This window comes from Artibeus jamaicensis, unplaced genomic scaffold (assembly GCF_021234435.1).
Source record: "Artibeus jamaicensis isolate MK-2021 breed Jamaican fruit bat unplaced genomic scaffold, CSHL_Jam_final contig_387, whole genome shotgun sequence".
Lineage (NCBI taxonomy): Eukaryota > Metazoa > Chordata > Mammalia > Chiroptera > Phyllostomidae > Artibeus > Artibeus jamaicensis.
Window position 1 is genome coordinate 45,357,036 of NW_026521812.1, and position 21,021 is coordinate 45,378,056.

The 21,021-nt window shown below is 40.1% G+C and overlaps 1 protein-coding gene across 2 annotated transcripts in view; it reads right to left on the reverse strand.

The window, feature by feature from the left end:
- The window catches only part of BCKDHB (branched chain keto acid dehydrogenase E1 subunit beta), a 189,963-nt gene extending 169,528 nt beyond the window's left edge, over nucleotides 1-20,435 (reverse strand). For both annotated transcript variants that reach the window (XM_053664756.1, XM_053664755.1), the window contains exons 1-3: nucleotides 20,201-20,435; nucleotides 11,029-11,106; nucleotides 9,495-9,563 (exon numbers count right to left, since the gene is read on the reverse strand). In XM_053664756.1, coding sequence (XP_053520731.1) covers nucleotides 9,495-9,563; nucleotides 11,029-11,106; nucleotides 20,201-20,393 — 340 coding nt within the window. In that variant the 5' untranslated portion in view covers nucleotides 20,394-20,435. The remainder of the gene's footprint in view (nucleotides 1-9,494; nucleotides 9,564-11,028; nucleotides 11,107-20,200) is intronic.
- Nucleotides 20,436-21,021: the final 586 nt, after the last annotated feature.

Below are 21,021 nucleotides of genomic sequence, written 5' to 3' on the forward strand. Positions count from 1 at the left end.
CAGAACGTGTGGTATTCAATATAAAAATCACACACGCTGTGAAAATCAACTACCTTTAACTACCTTCTTCCACCCCCTGCTTCCCTAGAATTTCCCAAGTTCCAATTGTTGCTCCTGATCAAGGAATCCCCTCACCTAAAAAGTTTAAATCTGCCATTTGGTATTCAATGTGTTGGGAAGTTATACTATTCAATTTTCAAAGCACTCCTATTATTTTTTTCTATCAAAATACAGGAAGTAAAAAAGCAGTTCAGTGGAGCTAAACCCACATTCATCTGGATTACCTGGAATACAATATGACTCTCTCTCTCTTTATTAAATAGCACTGCCCCTAATTATACAACTCCCTCTTTTTTACATAAATTAATATTCAGCTTTACAGTACTATGTCCGTAACCTCCAAGTCTTCAAATTCTCCCTTCTGATGGAGTTGAAATCGCTTCTCCACAGTTGCAGAACACTGGTCAGATGCCGACAGGGGCGGCCTCATTCCAAAGGGTAGGCTGCCACCTACTGACTGACTGTGATCCCTTCCCACTCAACACAGCCTTGCCCAGAGAGCCCACCGATCCCTCACAAAAGGCTGTCTTTGCTATGTCTTTTCATACAATGCAATCAACTATATCAACATAATCTTTTAATTAATATTTTTAACTTGGGAAAAAACACTAAGCAGATGTTTCTATCAGCCTATATTTAGGTATATATATAATATACCTAAAAATTCCCAGCTTATATTCACAAGAGCAGAGATTTTTTAAAAGGCAAGTGCTATTTTTTAAATATGCAAAAGTTCTTTTTTGATAATATATTTCCGTCTATAGCCATACCACCCTGAACACGCCTGATCTAGTCTGATAATATATTTCCCATCACCATTTTCTTCATTTTTCACTTCTGAAAACTCAACCTTACCCTCTTCTCATTAGAGACAGTGGTGGTGATTTAATAGTTCCTACTGACCAACCTGGAATTACTCAAAATTTGAATTCCTAGTCCTAAAGCTGTTGTAAACATTCATGGCAGTGCTGACAATAAAGCTAAAAGTTGTTCCTTAGCTCAGCCCTGTCATATAAACATAAATCTGCAATGGCCCTCTATGAACAGTAGGCTTTGTCGAGAGAGATTTAGTTTCTCCCTTTATTAACCTCCCTTTTTTTCTTTATTTTTAAGAAAGAAAATCAGACCGACCAAAAATTATTGAAGGGAGATAAGCAAATCCCCTCTCTAAGGTCATACGCCACTGCCTTGGTAAGAGAACAGAGAGTTAATTCACATAATATTCGCTGATGCAATGGTAACACTCAGGGATACAAAGATGTAAATACCTGTTGCCTTTAAGTTGTCTAGTGCAGATTTGATGGAAGGACAATTAAAATATACTCTGCAAGATGTAAATCATGTAAACTCTGAACAGTGATTAAGCAGTGCCTGGGTCTTCTCCAGGGTCAGGAAGCCTTATAAAGAGGAACCGTGTGAAGGTGAAATAGGAGCTTACCAGTACTCATGGGAAAGAGATTCGAATTGCATGTGCAAAAGAAAAGAGGTGGGGAAAAAAAAAACAGGGGCTTCGGGAAAACATCCAGGAAGTCAATGTAAGTGAAGAATAACGTGAATGAGGTCGGGTGGGTAGGTAGGAAGCAGATCTCAAAGTCTTCCACACATCCTGCCAAGAAATCTGGGTCTCGGAATGCTCGCACTGGCGAGAAGATAAGGAATGAACTGGAGGGAGGGTAACTACTAAGAAAAATGAAACTGTTTGAGTACAACAGATTAAGAATCTAAAGTGAGAATCCAGGGTGGTGAGAATGGAAAAAGAGTCTACATTAAAGACAAACTATGAAGATAAAATTGTAGGTAGGACTGACAGAACACTGGGAATGAGAAACAAAAGGAACACACTAGGATCTCCCCAGTTTCTGCCTTAGGTTGGTGGTAGATTCACCAAAACAGAAAATGTAGTGGAAGGCATGGAGTTGCTGGGTGGATATAATGAATTCTGCTGAATGTGAAAACATGAATTTGGAAATGCTGACCTTGAAGTGACTGGAACACTGAGGTGAAGATGTGCAGTGATATACAGTAGTAAACAGAGAGATCTGAAGCTCAGGCCAGAGGTCTAAACTAGAGATGGAAATTTGGAAGTTACCAGTGTGTAAGCTGAAGGTGACATGGATGAAACACCCCAGACAGAATGGATACAGTAAGAAGAGGAGCATCGAGGATGAGAACCTGGGCAGAGAGCCAGCAACAGAAGACTCACCAGCTTAAACAAGCATATGGCATGCTACTGCACACTGCGTCAGGCGAGACGGAATGATGAAGGCTAGAAATTGCTCAGCAACATAGCTACACCAGAGATAGACAAGACAACAATGCTGGGAAAAATAGGAGGCAGCAGGAAAAGAGGAAGACCAAATATGAGATGATTGTCTCCACAAAAGCCATAGGCATGCGTATAGACAGGAGCTAAGCAGGCCTGTTGAGAACAGGCATTGCGGACATCACTCATTCATAACAAAGTTGTGAGCAGTCAGAGCCCATTCTAGAGCACATAACACACACAAGTTATGAAAGTATAATTCAACTTCTGGTTTTCAGTTCCACACGTAAGAAGCTCAGAAGTTACCGCTTCATCTTAACAACAAAGTGAAGACTAAAAATCATCTTAGACCCACAGGAGAGGGGAGGACACACAGCAAACCTCTGCCCCCCAGACTGGAGAAACAGGCAGACATACAACTACAGGGAATCTCAACTTACAGGAGCAGAAAGCAGGCGTCGAAACCATCACAGGAACCGGTGCCTGGGTAGGGAAAACTGAACTGTAACAGATGAATTGCTGGAGGCTCAGTGTAGACAAGTCTGAGATTTAAAAACTCCAAGGGACCCAGTCAATCGGGTGGCTTCAACTTTGTGAGGTTTACCTCCAGGAGCTCAACCAGGTTCCCATAGTATATATCAGAGAAAAATCTTCTCTCACTTCCAGCAGGGGAAGCAGAGAAGGAACTATTTTGAGATGTACCAGAGAAGTCCCTTCTTAAGACGGTCTACCATCAGGTGAAACCAGTTGACCAAAGCCTAGCCTGCTGAGTATTATCAGAGCTAACTGAGCCGGGGGAAGGGAAATAACCAACTCCAGCCCACTCTAGCCATCCCATCTCACCTGAGAGGGGAAAAATTAAGAAACACTTGCAAAGTTCACAATTCAGAGGTACAGGCTCACCAAAAGACTACAGAATGTTTCCCCTCCCTGCCCGAGTCCGCAACCACATCCCTGAAGGCCTATTTACAACAGTTTCTTTTACCAAGTACCTCATGTCTTGCTATAAAGGAAAAATTACAAAGTATACCAAAAGGCAAAAAAACGCTATTTGAAGAGACAGAGCAAGCATCAGAACCAGGTGTTGTGGGGGTGTTGGAATTAAAGACAACTATGATTAACATGCTAAAGGCTCTAATACATAAAGTAGACCACACGCCAGAATAGATGGGCAATGTAGAGATGAAGAAACTTGAACAGAGTGCAATTCTATATTTTAAATATTGGTTAATAAATGCAAATTCAGTCGAGAAGTGTACAAACCAAACTACACAGTGATTACCTCTAGGTTATTGTAATCAGGATTTAATATTACTAATCTAATGAACAAAGTTATACATCCTGTAACAAATCAAAGCATACATAATTAACTCTGGTTTTTTGCCCCCATTTGGCCCTGTTCCTGGAAACAGGGGCACTGCCACCAACAAGGACCCAGTGAATCACAGACATCTGGCTAACTCACATCACGAGATAACATCAGAACAAGAAGAGGGGACTTAAGTGGGAACTCTAGACCTCCACTTCAGCCCCCTCCCCTCACTCCCACTTCCCTGTCTCAACAGAAACTGTACATCCACAGTCCCCCACTTAGCAGTTCCCCTCCCAAATTCCCACCAACTCCCTATAAGAATTGCTGGCTTAACCAGAGATGTTGAGGCAGTTTTTGAGGTATGAGCCTGCCATCTGCTCAGGTTGCCAACATCTTAAATAAACCACTTTCCTTCTCACCAGCACCTGTCTTATGAGTTTGGCTTTCATTGTAGCAGGCAGTGGAGCCTATGGGGACATTTTTCCCTATTTCATGATCTCTGGAGTATGAACAATTATACCATTCTGTATTCTCCAAATTTTCTACAAGGCATATGCATTACTTTTGCAATCAAATGTATAAAAGTTTTTACATTTTTTTTAAGATCTAAAGTTTATAGGAGTCTAAATTAGCTGGAACTAATTGAGACAGCTTGAGATCGATGAGATTGACCCAACTCTCTCAAACTCTAAACAGCTGTTAGAAACAGAAAACTAGGCAAAGGCAGAGGGACAGGACCCAGGAAGTCAGCCTGCTGTCAAAAGGAAGAAGAGAACAACCACCTGGGAGTTCCTGGGAAGTGAAATGAACATGCTATGGTTCCTTAGATTCAGAAAACAGTGGAACAAAAAGGAACAATAATTAGAAAAAAATATCTTAAAGACCTTCGCCCCTTACTCTGGTGGCACACAGGAGCTTTACAGGGCAGTGTCAAAGGTAAGAAGGTAGATAGATGTCAAGTCCTCCCAAGAAACTGAACTGCACTGCCAGATTAAATAAAACTGAGAGAAGACATAACAAGTAAAAATTACCTAAGGCATCCCTTACAGTAGTAGGGGGTGCAACATCCCCTACATAAAAAGTCAGGAATGAGAAGAATGGGATGGGCCACAAAGCATTCTGATAGTCTTGAGTCAAATGAAATGAGTGAAAGCAAAAAGCAGAAATCAATCACATACCAGGCAAAAGACACACATTAGCTGGGATAAAACATGTAAAAAGAGAATGCAATGGTTCACTTTGTGTGTCAGCTTCGTTAGGCAATGGTGCCCACTTATCTGATCAAATGCCAGTCTAAAATATTGCTGTGAAGGTATTTTTCAGATGAGATTAACACTTAAATCAGTACACTTTCAATAAAGAGGATTACCCTACATAATGTGGCTGGGCCTCATGCAATCACGTGAAGGCCCTAGGAGAAACTAAGGTTTCCCACACAGAAAGAAACTCAGCCTCAAGACTGCAATATAGAAACCATGCCAGTGTTTCCGGCCTGCTGGCTTGCCCTACAGGTTTCAGCTTTGCCAGCCCACACAATTGTGTGAGCCAATTCCTTAAAATATAAATCTATTATTCCTTCTCTATATATAGGTATAGGTATAGATGTAGATAGATATACAGATATATAGATATACACACAGATATAGGTACATATATATATACACATCACACAGAGACACAAATATATCTTAATGCTTCTATTTTCTAAAGAACCCTGAGTAACGCAGGTAATAAAAGATGATATCAGACTCCCTGCCAAGACGGAGGCATAATTAAACATACTTCACCTCCATGCACAACTACAGAAAAAAAATTAGAACTAAACTGCAAAACAAATTTCACCCAGCTGCATCAGAAAATCAAGCTGTATGCAAGTCCAACAACCGAGAATTTAAAGTCATATTCATCCCGAAGGGCAGGAGGTGCTGAGATGTGGAGGTGTGGAGAAGGGACAGAACAGGTGGTCCCACACTCACCTGTGGTGGATAAAAACTGGGAGGGATATCTCGGAAAGGAGCAATCCCAGCCACAGACCAGACCGCCCTGCCCAGGTTTCTAGCACCAGGAAGATAAGTTCCATAACTTTCACTGCAGAAACCAGTGGTGGATTGGGGCAGCAGAAGAAACTATAGGATTCTCAAGAGACTTCTCTTAAAGGAGCCCCAACAAAGTGAGAGCTGAGTAAATGGCATTATTCCCTCCCTGACCCCTCCTTCACATACAGTGCCACAACCCAGCAAAGTGTCTTGCCCTGCCCTGGCGAATCCCTGCGGCTCTGCCGCTTACAAAGTAACAGATGCTCTGAGACAAAGACATATGATCCAAATGAAAAAACAGATAAAAATCTCCAGAAAAAGAACTAAGTGATAAGGAGACAGCCAACCTATCAGATGAAGAATTCAAAACACTGGTAACATTTTTGAATCAGAATTCAAAACAGAGGATGCTCATAGAAATGATTGAGTACAGACACAAAATAAAGGAAGAAGTAAAGGCTATCCAAAGTGCAATAAAAAAATAGGGAACCAACAGTAAAGGGAAAGAAATCAGGACTCAAATCAACAATTTGGAACAAAAGGGAGAAATAAACATTCAACTGGATCAGAATGAAGAAACAAGAATTCAAAAAAAAACATGAAGATGCCCTGGATGGTGTAGCTCAGTAGATTGAGCAAGGGCCTGTGAACGAAAGGATAGAAGTTTGATTCCCAGTCAGGGCACATGCCTGGGTTGCAGGCCAGTTCCCAGCAGGGGACACATGAGAGGCAACCATACATGGATATTTCTCTCCTTCTCTTCCCTTCTAAAAATAAATAAATAAAATCTTAAAAAAAAAAAAAAACAAGAGACTTAGGAACCTCCAGGACAACTGTAAACATTCCAACATCAAAATCATACGGTGCCAGAAGAAGAAGAGGAAAAACAGTAATATTTGAAAACTTATCTGAAAAAATAATGAAGGAAAACTTCCCCAATCTGGAGAAAGAAATAGATATGCAAGTTCAGGAAGGTCAGAGAGTCCCAAAGAAGCTGGACCTGAAGAAGCACACACCAAGGCACATCATAATTATAGTACACAAGATTAAAGATAAGGACAGAATCTTAAAAGTAACAAGAGAAAAGCAGTTAGTTACCTTACAGGGGAGTTCCCATAAGACTATCAGCTGATACATACATGTACAAAACATAACTATCAGCTGACTTCTCAAAAGAAAACTTACAGGCAAGAAGGGGCTGGATAGAAGTATTCTAAGTCATTAAAGGCAAGGACCTACATCCAGAATTACCCTAGCCAGCAAAACTATCTTTTAAAATGGAAGGGCAGATAAAGTGCTTCTCAGATAACGTAAAGTTAAAGCAGTTCATTATCACCAAGCCCTTGTTATATGAAATGTTAAAGGGACTTATCTGAGAAAAAAGAAGATTAAAACTATGAACAGTAAAATGACAACAAACTCACAACTACCAACTCACAACTCACAACTGAACCTAAAAAACAAAAACAGGCAATTGGGACATGAACAGAATCACAGAAACAGAGATTACATGGATCAAATGGAGATCATAGCAGCAAAGGGGAGGGGAGAGAATGGGGGAAAAGGTACAGGAAATAAGAAGCATAATGGGTAGATACAAAAAAAGAGGAACAGGTTAAGAATAGTATAGGAAATGGAGAGTCCAAAGAACTTATATGTATGACCTATGTACATGAACTAAGGGTACGGGGGTGGAATTCTGGAGAGCAGGGGGTAAAAGGTGGAGGGGGATAAAGGTGAGAAAAAATGGGACAACTGTAACAGCATAATCAATAAAATATATATATTTTAAAATGACCCACAACTGAGTTGGTATTCATGCAGAATGACCCCCTATAGATTCAGTACCAGGGCAACAGCTGGAAGGGCACAAGTTGTATATGGGCTGAGCTCCCTGCCCCACCCCACCCCCCATGGAGCCACAAAGCACTGAAACAATTTGTTCCACCCCAGTGACCACTTAAGACTCCTCCCAACACAATTTACAGGTGACTTTTCTACAACAGGACTCACTACTAAGACAGGGAGTCAAAGCAGCTCTACCTAATACTCAGAAACCAACACAGTGAGGCTGCCAAATTGAGGAGACAAAGAAATATGGCCCAAATGAAAGAACAAAATAAAACTCTAGAAAAAGAACTAAATGAAACAGAAATAGCCAACTTATCAGATGCAGAGATCAAAACACTACTTATTGGGATGCTCAAAGAAATCATTGGGTACTGCCACAACATAAAAAAAGACCCTGGCAGAAGTGAAGGTTGCATTAAGTGAAATAAAAAAGAAATCCACAGGGAACCAACATTGGAGGGAATGAAGCTGAGATTCAAATCAATGATCTGGAACAGAAGAAAAAAGCATTCGGTCAAAACATCAAAAAGAAAAAAGAATTTTTAAAAAATGAGAATAGAATAAGGAGCCTCTGGGACGTCTCCAAACGTACCAACATCCAAATCATAAGGGTGGCAAAAAAAGAGGAAGAGCAAGAAATTGAAAACTTATTTTTAAAACTAATGAAAAATACTTCCCTAATTTAGTGAAGGAAACAGACATGCAGGTCCAGGAAGCTCAGAGATTCCCAAAGAAGTTGGACACAAATAGGACCACACCAAGACACATCATAATTAAAATGCCAAAGGTTAAAAATAAAGAGAGATCCTTAAAAGCAGCAAGAGAAAAGCTGAGAGTTGCCTACAAAGGAGTTCCCATAAGACTGTCAGCTGACTTTTCAAAAGAAACTTTGCAGGCTAGAAGGGACTGGCAAGAAATATTCAAAATGATGAAAAGCAAGGACCTACAACCTAAATTGCTCTATCCAGCAAAGCTATCATTTAGAATGGAAAGGCAGATAAAGTGCTTCCCAGACAGGTCAAACTAAAGGAGTTCATCATCACTAAGTCATTACTACATGAAATGTTAAAAGGACCTATTTAAGGGGAAAGAAGAAGATCAAAACTATCAACATTAAAATGGCAACCAATTCACAACTATCAACAGCGGAATAAAAAAATAAACTAAGCAAACAAGCAGAACAGGAACAGATCACAGAAATGAAGATTATTTGGAGGGTTGGGGAAGAAGGAGGGTAGGTGCAGGGATTAAGAAGTACAAATTGGTAGGTACAAAATAGACGGGGGGATGTTAAAAACAATGTTGGAAATGCAGTAGCCAAAGAACTGAAGTGCATGACCCATGGACATGAATTAAGTGGGGAAAACTGCTGGAAAAAAGGGGGAATATTATGCAGAGGGGGCAAAGGGAGAATATTTGGGACAACTATAATAACATAATCAATAAAATATATTTTTAAAAAGAGTCACAAAATAGGAGCCAAATATTTTTGAAAAACATGTATATATGCACATCTACAAATAAAATATACAGACATAAAAAGATGTATAAAACTTGTATGTATACATAATTATAGAAAAATAAAAAAGAAAATAGACAAAAAAAGATGAAATCTTTTAAGAAAGACTAATAGGGCAAAATCTTAAACTACAGGCAATGGAATTGAAATTGAGCAGGCAGCAATAACATCAAAGATTCCTAGATATATGCATGACATTGATAAACAATACATTTAACAAAGATTATTTTGGAATCTATAATATGTGTAATATGAACTAGGTTGAAGGGATGCCCCAGAGCACATTTGGAGAAATCTAGGCCAAAGGATTCCGTGGGCGGCCGTGGCAATGAAAAGGAACTCATTCATACAATACAGATATGGCAACAATTTAACAGGCATATTTTGTATTCTCAAGATCTTTAAGTAAAAATTATATAGGAACACTGTTCATATATAAAGATATTAACTTACCATACTTGTCTCTCAAGCCAACAGTACATCTAAAGACTCCACCAAAGGCAACATCTTCACCAAATATCACTGAAAAATGATGTTTAAAGGACATATTTTATTTAATTATCCCTGACTCATAGTAACAATGAGAAATAAGTAATGTAAATGTTTGCATTTTAAATCAGAAGACAGAAGTGGACCACAGATCCAAATCAAAGTTTCTCAGTTTTGACATTACTGACATTGTGAACAAGATGATTCCTCCGTTGCAGCAGCCCGTCCTGTGCACTGTAGGCAGACAGCAGCACATCGTATATCTGACCTCTACCTGCTGGATGACAGTTGCCCCTGACACACAGCTGTGTCTCTAGGCATTGTTACACATAAGGGGAAGGGGGATTGAAATCGCTCCAGAGGAGAAAGAACCATCGCTCTAAAGCCTCATCTTGCTTTCCCATGGAGAAACTGAAGCCACAGGAGGAGTAAAGGAACTTGTGAAGTCGGAAAGCAAGGAGGCAGAACTACAACTCACGCTCCAGGCTCTCGAGTTTCTGGCCAGTGTTATTTAATGCATGGTATATTATACAATGAGAGTCAGTGATTGGAAACACTGAAAGCAAAGAATTCCAAACAGAGAGAATAGTCACAAATAGTTAAGTGACTTACATTGTGTGAAAGAGAAAGGAGGCAAGTGTGGTAGGACATAGTAAGCAAGAAAAAGAACAGTACAGGTGCGAACTGAGAGGAACTTGTAGTAAGGCAAAGGAAATTTAAAAAATGAGAATTCACAGTGCTAAATCTAGTCATATTAATGCACCCAACCAGCTTTGTGTACCTCAGGAAAATAACTCACCCTTCTCTATTCATCCAGACCAACCTCTCTCAGACAGCATTCAAAACAACTCCAGTCCAACAGTCTAGTTCTCACTTCCTACTAAAAAACAACCTGTTTTTCACTTGATCTTAAAACTAAGGATTCTCACGTAGAAGTCAAAGGTATGAAGTATAACCAATCAAGTTTTCAAAAATACAGCAGAAGGGAAACTCTCCTTATGTTAATAATTTAACTTGATAAGACAAAGGTTCTTATATTAATAATTTAACTTGATAAGACAAAGGTAAGGTTATTTATATAATGCCCCCCCAAATCTTGCAAGTTGAATGACAATGTATCCTATAGGAAAGCATAGAATCAAATCTTAATTTTTATAGAGAGCTGAACAAAGTGGTATTTTGTTTTTTATATGCTAGAGAAACAGGAGTACAGAGTAGGTATTAATCCAGAAGGTACTAATATAATATCAGTACCTCGCATACTATGGGGAAAGGTAATTTGATGATGATGTTAGATATACCTGAGAACTAATTTGTAATGAGTGCATTAAAAGTGTGTTAAGATCATAACTGGATTATTAAACCTTAGTCATTTGGTCAGGTCTTTTATAAATTTCAGGTAGCTATAATGTTAACCACTGAGTGCCAGACAAATATTTCTAACAAACTGTTAATTCTGAAGCCACAGCCTCCATAATCAAGCAGAAGGTAAGTTTACCTGCAGTAGGATCTTTAGCCAATGAGTTATCCAAGGCACTTGTTACTGCCTGGAAAAGATTCATTTTCTGAGTTTGCCCTGTAAAAATTAAAAAAAAATTTAAGTCATATTTCATACATTGTAAGATATGTGAAAATAATGCATTTCTTAACAATAAGTTACAACTTGAATTAAAATCAAGGCAGGAGGGAAGGTACAGAGCAAGTTCCATGAATTTATTGGGTTATTTACAATGCCGATGGCTCTATAAACGGCACAAAAGCAACACAGACTTCAGGAGGGTGTTCATAAAGCAAAATTTACAAACATTAAACAATTAAAGAAACAAGTATAAAAAAAGGAAGAATATATGTAATCAAGTGACCAAATATGTGTAGCAAGTCAACAAAAGTTACGAACAGCCAGGAAAGGTTACCAGCCAGCACGAGAGTGGTGTGGGAAGATGCCCTGGAGGGGAGTTGGGAACAGGAGCCATAAGATATACACATGACCAGTGGCATGTGTTACACAGGCCAGTGGAAGCAAATGGTCACGGGCCATAAAACAATGAGGAAGGCTAACAAGTGAATTCAAGTACCCAGAACTGCTGGTGTTTGGAGAATACTAGAATCTCAGGCCTAAACCCATCAGACTTGTTTCTCCCTATTATTTTATTGCTCAAGTCAGAATCCCTGCAAGCCAATCTCTCTCTCCCTAAATGGGTTACGTGGAGTACATGTAAAGCACTTAGAATAATACAGGACACAGTGAGTGTTGAATAAATATTAGCTATTTACTATTAGATCTGGACTTTGTGTTCTTCATCTTGACCTAGGCATCATGCCAAAGGGCACAAAGCATTAGTTGATAAAGTTCCAAATGCTGAAATTCAGAAATATGATGACTTCAGAGGTGCAATTTCAGTCTTGGAGCTGCCCAGTGACCACGGTCATCCTAGAACTTTGGGTCAACTCCTCCAAAACCATATTCAGTGCAGAGAAAAGCTTCTGCCGGAATCCTCTCTGATCCACAGCCAGTCTTCACTTTAGTGCCTAATCCCTGCACTGGTGTTCACTTTGACCCATAACCATGCTAATACCAAATCGCTTCAACTCCTGCTCTTACCCGAACCACTGCCCCGTCTGATAACCTCTGTGTTCCTCAGTAGCCTGGTATGTTCAAAATCCAAGGTCCAATTCCCAGGGTGGGACACAATAGCCACTGCTATTCACTGCCTTCAACCCTCTGGCCATGAAACAGTAGTCACTCATTTTTTTCTTGGAAACCCATCTTCTTCCCAGGACTCCATGGCAGTCTCTGACCTGTGACATCCTCAATCTTTATTAACTACTGACACATGGCCTACTATTTCTCTGTCTGCTCTGGCCTCAGATGTCTCTTTAACCCCTTCAACGCTGCTAAATGCCCAGACTACAGGTCTTGGCAATGCCCATCAGGTCTACCTGCTGCCCTGTGTGCCCAGAACAAAGGCCTGTTTGTAGACTTATTTCTGGTAGGGACAACAGGAATTTATTCAAGAAAATAGTGTTACATCAACCATGTCAGAGGAAATACAATCACACCGCATGTCCATGATCACTTCATAATTTATTTTTCTTGAGACTAAGGCTGTATCATTTAATTGATACCTTCTCCAGCCTACAAAACTCTTCAGAGTGTTTTTTGGTGCTCAACATCAGATATAATGGTTTAGAGTAAATTTTGTTTTTACCGACCACCAAGACATTCCCACTGTCCTACTGCACACAGTTCATAAAGTAAGATTTTTGCCAATTAAGATTGTTATACCTAAGAACCTAGGAAGATGAAAAGTTCCTAAACATCTAAACTGATATTTCTTTTAAGTCTGCTGATTAGAAGTAATACTGAATGTTAAGCTATCTTATCACATTGCTACTCAGCAAAGACTTTAACAATAAAAAATCACACTAAGTAAATCTGGAAAGTATTGTTTGATAACCACAAAGAATTTACTTATCTTGCATGAAAATAATTTAGAGGGGTATTTAAATATTTCCATATGAGCACATAAACTTTCACTCCTGAATACTTTTTTCCAAATAAATTCAAAATTTTAGGGTTTTGGATTAACTGCTATTCTATCAGATGCTTTAAAAAGTTTTATGACAATTTTTTGAAATTTTAAAATATTTTTAGTTTTTCAATTACAGTTGACACACAGTATTATATTAGTTTCATGTGGCCAACCCACTGATTAGACATTTATATAACATAAGACGTGCTCAACCCAACAGTTCTAGTAGCCACCAGATTCCCCACAGTTATTACAATATTACTATGTTCCCTGTGCTGCACTTGACATCCCTGTGACTGTTCTGTAACCACCGATTTGTAGTTCTTAGTCCCTTCACCTTTTCCACTCATCCCCTCCAACCCCCCTCCCATTTGACAACCATCAACATGTTCTTAAATGACCATTTTTAGTAGAGTAACATTTACTTTTGATTTGTTTTAAAGTCGTACTATGTTTTGTGGGGAGGTCAGAAAGAAAGCACAAGTTATTCACAAGTAAGATCATTTTAAATATTTAATTTCCTGGAAACTTAAAACTAAAAAAATAAAATATTTAATTTCCTTAAAGTACTTATTCTTGTGTAGCTTATACCACAGCCCATTGGTAAAATCTGCCTGTGTTCCCTCATGATAAGATAAGCACACCTATAGCACATCCAACCAAAGTTGTGCCACTGGGAAGACCTGTAAGAAAAAAAAGAAGGTGGTCTGTGAACACCACTAAAAAAGTTATTTACAGCATCACGAATGACTAGGTCATTGTTGCTGCCAAACTAAAGTGGCATGTGAGCAGAATGGAAGAGACATGCCAGAACATAAGCTCTGAGAGGGAAGGGATTCCCATATGCCTTTGATCACAGCTATATGCTCAGTGTTTACAATGTCTGACATGCCGTAGGTACTCAATAAACATTTGTTGAATGAATGACTGGACAAATAAATACATGCAGCTATGTCAATAAAGATAAAAATACACAAAGCAAAGTGTTAATCGACCACTTACAGAAAAAGGAATGGGATAGAAAAAAATGATCTGTCAAGGTCACAATTCAAAGAGACTGCAGGGGAGGTGGGTGAGAGGGGATATTGCAATAGCATCTGATGGCGTATTCAGTTATTTTGAATAACTCTTCAGTAGGCAGTTGTACTGAAGGGAGAGAGAAGCCTTCCACAAAGCCAGAGCACTTGAGACAAAAGGAGTGAATCGGTCCCAAGGAGCAGTCTCCAAAAATAAATAAGGTCAACAGCAGAGCATGTCAACAGCAAGTATATTTGTAATTGGACCCCAAACAAATAAAAATACACAGCTATGATACTGAAAATTAGGGCCTGCTTTTAGAAAAATGAAGGCTCTGCCAATAAATTCAGCACTGCACTTCCTTTGAGCTGCCTAGTCCTTGCTGTCGACCTACATATTATAACATTGCCTCAATCATATTCCTTAGAAAGCATTTAGCACAGTGCCTAAAACATACATGGCAATCAGTGTATGCCTGTGGAAGCACAAGAATGAGTATTTCAGTGGCTTCAACTGGCACTAACTATATTGTGAAATGGGAAGATGGTTAGGCAGCTACCTATTTTCCCTCAACAAAACCTCTTTTACCTCTCCAGATGCCCTATTTCCCAGCAATCCCTTACTATGTGCCAGGCATGTAGCTCTACCTCATTCTAAGCTCCATTAAGTGGTGCTGCAATCTGTACTCCATTATAGTAAGTTCCAGGGAAAATCCAAATATCAGAGACAGAACATTTAACATTAAAATATGAATGAAGGATCTATAAACACAAATGCCTTTTTTAAGGTGCTGGTATTATTGTGTATCCAGAAAAAGGGAGAAAGTAAATAGTACAGGGGAAAGGGGGCAGTAATCAAATAGACAGGCCCTAAGAAATTCCGAAAGTCGAATGGACTGTGACTAGAGTCCCTAGGTTCCCCCTCTCAGGGCCCCTGGTGACTCAGTGTTGACATGGCAGGCAAGCCATAACGCTTTCCTTCTTTTCTGCAGGCTCCTTCTCCACTCAATCTCAAAGTGGTTTTTAAACCCACCCACATGCTGATGCCTCCCAAATGAATATCTATAATCCAGACCTCTCATCTGAGCTCCTGTCTTTTATATCTGTAGACAAATAAAATGGGTTCTATGGAAAGTAACTGAGACTGGAAAAGCTGGTATTCATGCTGCCTGTCACTACCAGAACCAATAAAGTAGAGACAAGGATTGAATCATTATGGGAGCTTTATTCAGATGCCTGAAATCTGAGAAGATGACAGGTTATATACCCTCAAAATCTGTCTTAACATCTCAGCTCAAGATAATCTTTTTTATAGGAAGAAAGGGTAGGTCAGGGGGTTGGGAAAATATTAATCAGATTAAGAGTTGCAGTCCAGCAGCAATTTTCCTAGTATTTCTTTATCTTCTGATCAACAATTCTTTTCCTGAGTCCTGGTCTTCCCTCCCTGGAACACAAGGGCTCAGTTACCATCTCCATTGCTTGCAGAGCCCCTGAAGCACAAAGGCTGCATTGCCTGTGGACCTCCTGGAGTTACAGGTAGGTCTCATATTCCACTTCCTAGAATAACAGTTTTCCTTGTGCATTAATCACTTATGCCTATCAACTAAGGCTAAAATTTTTACTCTTGAGTTACCCTATCATAATCTCACAGGGTGATCTAACTATAAGTTCCTAACTGGGCAGGTCATGGTAGGTAATCACATCCCTAGCCTACAAATTCTTTACAAAAAGGCTCATCTTTGCCTTAAGCAGGCCCTTTCCATTGTTTTCTGTGCCTGTAGGTTCATGCACCTGTGAAATGGCCCTTTTAGGCCCCTCCTTCTAAAGCATGCAAGAGAGCACCTAATCTCAACTATCCTGTAATTCCCATCATCATCTGCTTTCTCCCACCTTCATGTAATCTTCCTTCCCTCTTTAATTCCAAATGCATAACAGAACTGCAAACTGTTATTCCCCAATGCATTGATCTCGGGCTCTTGAGATCTTGCATCCAGTTATATCCTATTTGGATCACAACAATTTTTATGAAAATTACCTATAGGTTTGGATGTTCTTATATCAACATCTCCAATAGTGAGCAGTTCTGCACTTGGATTCTTGGGCTTTTACTCACCAAGCACAAAACTGAACTCTTGGTGTCTATGCCCAAGATGATACTTTTACATTTTAGCAGAGTTCTATCCTTTATCCAGCTGCCCAAGCCAGAAACAAAGGAGGTCTTCCTTGAATGTCTTCCTTTTATTCATTATTGGCATCCAATCCACTAATCCTACTTACAAAACACAGTTTAAAATGTGGCACTATTTTCAAAAACCACCATCTCTTTCCTGTTCCAGAAACCCACCTCCTAACTGCATGTCTTGCTTGGTTAGCTCTAGCTGCTGTAACAGAATACCACAGATTGAGTGGTTTAAACAACAGAATTTTGTTTCTCAGTTATGGAGGTTGGAAAGTGACCAAGACCAAGGTGAATTCCTGGAGCGGTCCTCTTCCCAGTTTGCAGAAGGCCATCTTCTTGCTGTTTTCTCACATGGTGCAGAAAGAGAGAACCTCTCTTCTTCTAAGGGAGAATTTTTATAATCCCATTATAATCTCTTCTTATAATGCCATTCATGCAGGCTCCAGCCTCATGATCTAATGGCCCAATCTCCAAATACCATCACATCAAGGATTAAGGCTTCAAAATATGAATGGGTGCAGGGAGTGGGAAGACACAGATATTCAGTCCATAGTACTGCTTCTAAACTTGCACTTTTTCATCCTTCCAAATCATTCATCAAAAAGCTGCTATATGAGAGTCCTAAAAAGCAATGCATGTCATATTCCTCCTCTGCTCAAAACCCTTCAAGGCCTCCATACCTGAAAGAAATTCCATTTCTCAGCACATCCACAAGGCCCTGACTGATCTCATCACTGCCCACCCCAATAGTCCCATTTTGCACCACTGTCCCCAGGGCTCACCATTTGAGTATCTTCTCAATTCTACCAAACCAAGTTCCTTGCCCCCTCAGGGCCTTTACACATGTTGACCCTCTGCCTGGCAAACCACACACACCTCCTTGAACACTCCTTTCTGAACCCTTAGAGGTTGGTGAAATGTTACCTCTTCTTAGGGGCCAGCCAGGTCTCTCATTCTTTTTCCTAGCACATGAACATTTATTTCCCTTATTGCAACTGGGATTGATTTAAGTAGGCATTTGCTTACTACTTCCCATCTATCTCCTCCACTACACAGGCCCATCTCCATATCCCTAAGCACCTAGCACAGAGTTTGGTATCCAGGAGAAAATTAAAATGTGTAGAATGAAAAAATAAAACAAACCTACACATATACACAATGCCAGAAATCAGGGGCAGCAACAGGCGTGACTAGATGTACTATCCCTGGGAGGCAACGCAGGGCAATGGCAGGAGTAAACACACTGGCACAAGGCAGGCCTGGCCTGAGTCTCTGAGCCATCACATCCTGTGTGACTTAGGGAAGGTTCCTTCACCACTTCCATAAAAGAAATGTCTAATGTACAGAGCTACTGTGAGAACTCAGTGGAGTGACTACTATCAAATGTCCAGTATTTATGAAGCATCTACTCTGTGCTGGTTACCTTCCAATTCCCTAATTAGGGAGACTGACTCTAGTACAACAGGTACCAGGCACCAGTAATTACATGTATTATCTCACAGAATCCCCCCAGCAACATCTAAGGTAGTACAGATGAGGACAAGAAAGCTTATTAAGATGAATAAACTTGGGCATGGTAACTTGTGTGAGAGTGGGACAGTCTGAACCCTGTCCTTTGGGTTTTTATGAAGAGGCATGCCTGATTAAATCATGGGCCCTGGCAATCCATTCCATCTTCAGCCCCACTCCCTCCCCAGAGGTCAGGTGGGTAGAAGTGAAAGTGCCAACTCGCTAATTGCAAAGGTTGTTTCTCTTGGCCAGTCCCCATTCTTAAGTGACTTCTGAGCTTGCCAAAATACCACATTAACAAAAGGAGCCCTGATTGCTCCCATCACAGGAAATTTCAAGGACTTTCCAAACTCTGTGCCATTAGTAGAACAAAGATTAAATATGTATTTTTATTATAAATCACAATATAGAGTACACCTGTGGTTTTAGCATGATACCCAATACTCACACTCTTATACATGCAGATGAGAGCATAAAATGAAAATCTAAACTATGCATTAAAATCCATTAAAGTGTTCATTTCTTCAAGTTAGAGATATCATCCCTGGGATTTTATCTACACAAATAATCTTAGATACATAAAAGGCACATGAAGTGTTTCTATCTTCATTATGTTTAACACTACAAAACTGTAACAACTAAAGCATAATAGTAATTATTTAAAGTTTCCACTTATTGGTAGGTGTAGTCAGAGGCTGTGTTAAGTATATCATACCCATTACCTTTATTTAGCCCTTATAACAACCTTCTGAAGTAGGTATTATTATTAACTCCTTACTTATGAAAAAGTTGAGCCTTAGAGAGGGTAAGTAATCAGTCCAAAGTAATAGGTAGCAGGACTAAGACAGAACCTTGGACAACCTGATTCTAGAGCCAAGATTTTAATCACTGAATTATAATGTTCCTACTCCACAAAAAAGTGTCTTCTAAAGAAGATTATAAAAACTATATGATAATAAGGGATATGCTTTTGATTAAATAGTGCAGATTGTATTTATTAAAAATGCAATTATGAGAAAATTTAATTCTACTAGTTTTATTAGAATACGCTAATTCCTCTAGACTGGAAGAAATACACCCCAAATGTTAGCAATATTTACATTCCTTTTTTAGAAGGTAAGCTATTCTGTAACCCTGGGTAAGACTACTTTCTTTTTTTACTTTTTTCTATTATCCAAATTATCTATATGATTTTTTATTCTTATAAGACTATTCATAGAAAGTGATTATCAATTACTCAAATTTATCAATTTCACAATTATGTAAGGGGATTAAGAAGACATGTGCTCTATTTCCCAAATAAAAGTTTCTTTGCTCTTAAGACAAAATTTGAGGTTCATGTTATTGGTGAGAACACTGATGTTCACCTTTATGGTATTCCCTGTTCCACAAAATTGGGACACCTCATAGCAAATTATTTCTACATGCATTTTAGCACATTATTTAAAATAAAGCTTTGGAATATGAATAATTCTAAAGCTGAAACTACCACTAATTTACCTATGCAATCTTGAACAAACTAGCTTAAGACCTCGATTAACCTAACTGAAAAATGGGAATAAAAACATTACCGACATCTTTAAGGTTATCCTAAACATCAAATGAGATGATGGAAGTGAACTTCCGATCACAGTGCCTACCCATGGTAAGCCCTCAATAAAAGTTCATTAATTATTCACAAATAAAGACACACTTCAGCTCTAGCACCAGAAAAGTTTTTAGACAAGGGAAAACATTTTCTTCTTTCCGATGGCCTGAACGACAGACACTAGACTTTTAAAGATGACATAAAACTTGAAAAAAATCATAAAAGTTATGCAACTGTCATATGTGAGGTGTGCTCCATGTCCTTGCCACCTTTGAAGAACTAGATGACTTCTTCCACCCTTCAGCTACACCGATTATCCTTCCTTGGCTGAGTGGCAGCCTGGCCCAGCAGAAAGCTTAGGTAGGAGGAAGCCTGGATCCTTTCCCATCTCTTCGTAGAACCTATTCTGTGACCTTGGGAAAATCAATGCAATTACATACTTTCTCCGTTTTCTCTAATCTACCAAAGGTAAAAGGGGGGGGGAAATCTTTCTTTTAAATACCGCTGCCTATTGGTATTGGCCTAGCCCCGGGGAAGCTGGGACAACACCTAAAGCCAGGGTTGGGAAAGCAAGGATGGAGAACGGAGAAAGGGAGGCATCTCTTCGATGAACCTCCACCCTCGGGCCCTTCCAGACTCCAGAGTGTCCTCTCCTTCAGATCGAGGGTGCAAAGAGCTGCCTCTCAAGAGCTGAACAGTCCCAAGTGAGGGGCTGTTCAGAGCCAGGAGGAAACCACAGTCAGACCCTACAATAGGAAAAGGCTCTAGAGAGCCGGGCGTGGAATGTGCAGGGTGCCCGCGGGCCTGGGTAGCAGCGGGAGTGCCCTGGGCAACCCCTAGCTCACCATACTTCTGGGGCTCCGGGTCCGGCTGAAAAGTGAAGTGAGCCAACTGCCGCCTCTGGGCTGCATCCCCGACGGCCGAGGCGGGCTGCAGGAAATCTCGCAGCAGCCCTGCACTACACAGACTGCGCCACTGTCCCCCTGCTCTACACGCACTGAGCCACAGCCTGCCCGCAGCAGCAGCTTCGGCAGCCATCCCCACTCACCACCAGCTTTTGCGAGCTGCGCCGCTGCAAGCTGCCGGCAGTAGGGGCGGAGCACCAAGGCAGCTTCCACATTCGTTAGGCTTAAGGGGTGGTTTTGTAAATCGAACCAATGGGAGCTCCGAATCCAGGGGTGGAACACGCTGGGAGAAAGGCCTGGCAGCTTTTGCTTGGCGTGCGCATGCGGAAAAGGCAGGGTGGCTGTGCTTGTGGGCAGGTGAGTTCCAATGAAATTGTTCCTGGAAGTGGAGCCTTCCCTACATCAGTTTAGCGGTCCGGGACCCGGACTTGGTTCTGCAAAGTTCTTCAGTATCCCTGGATTTGTTTTTTTCTCACTGTCATTTACATTGTCAGTTTCGCTCGCTTTTTCATTTTAACATTTATATTTTCTTTAAAATGTTACCCTTTCGTATCCTCTCCTATTCTTTACTTCTATATCCTGTAAGTAAAGGGAGGGAAGATTACTGATTGGCATTGGTTATTGGCTTTGAGTGTCAGAAAACTTAAGTCACTGCGTGAAACTCCAGCTCTTTATCGAAATCTTTCTTGAATGCTTAAAAAGTCTGTATAAGGAACACGTATAAAGGACACATGGACAAAAACTAAGGGGAGTGGAAATGG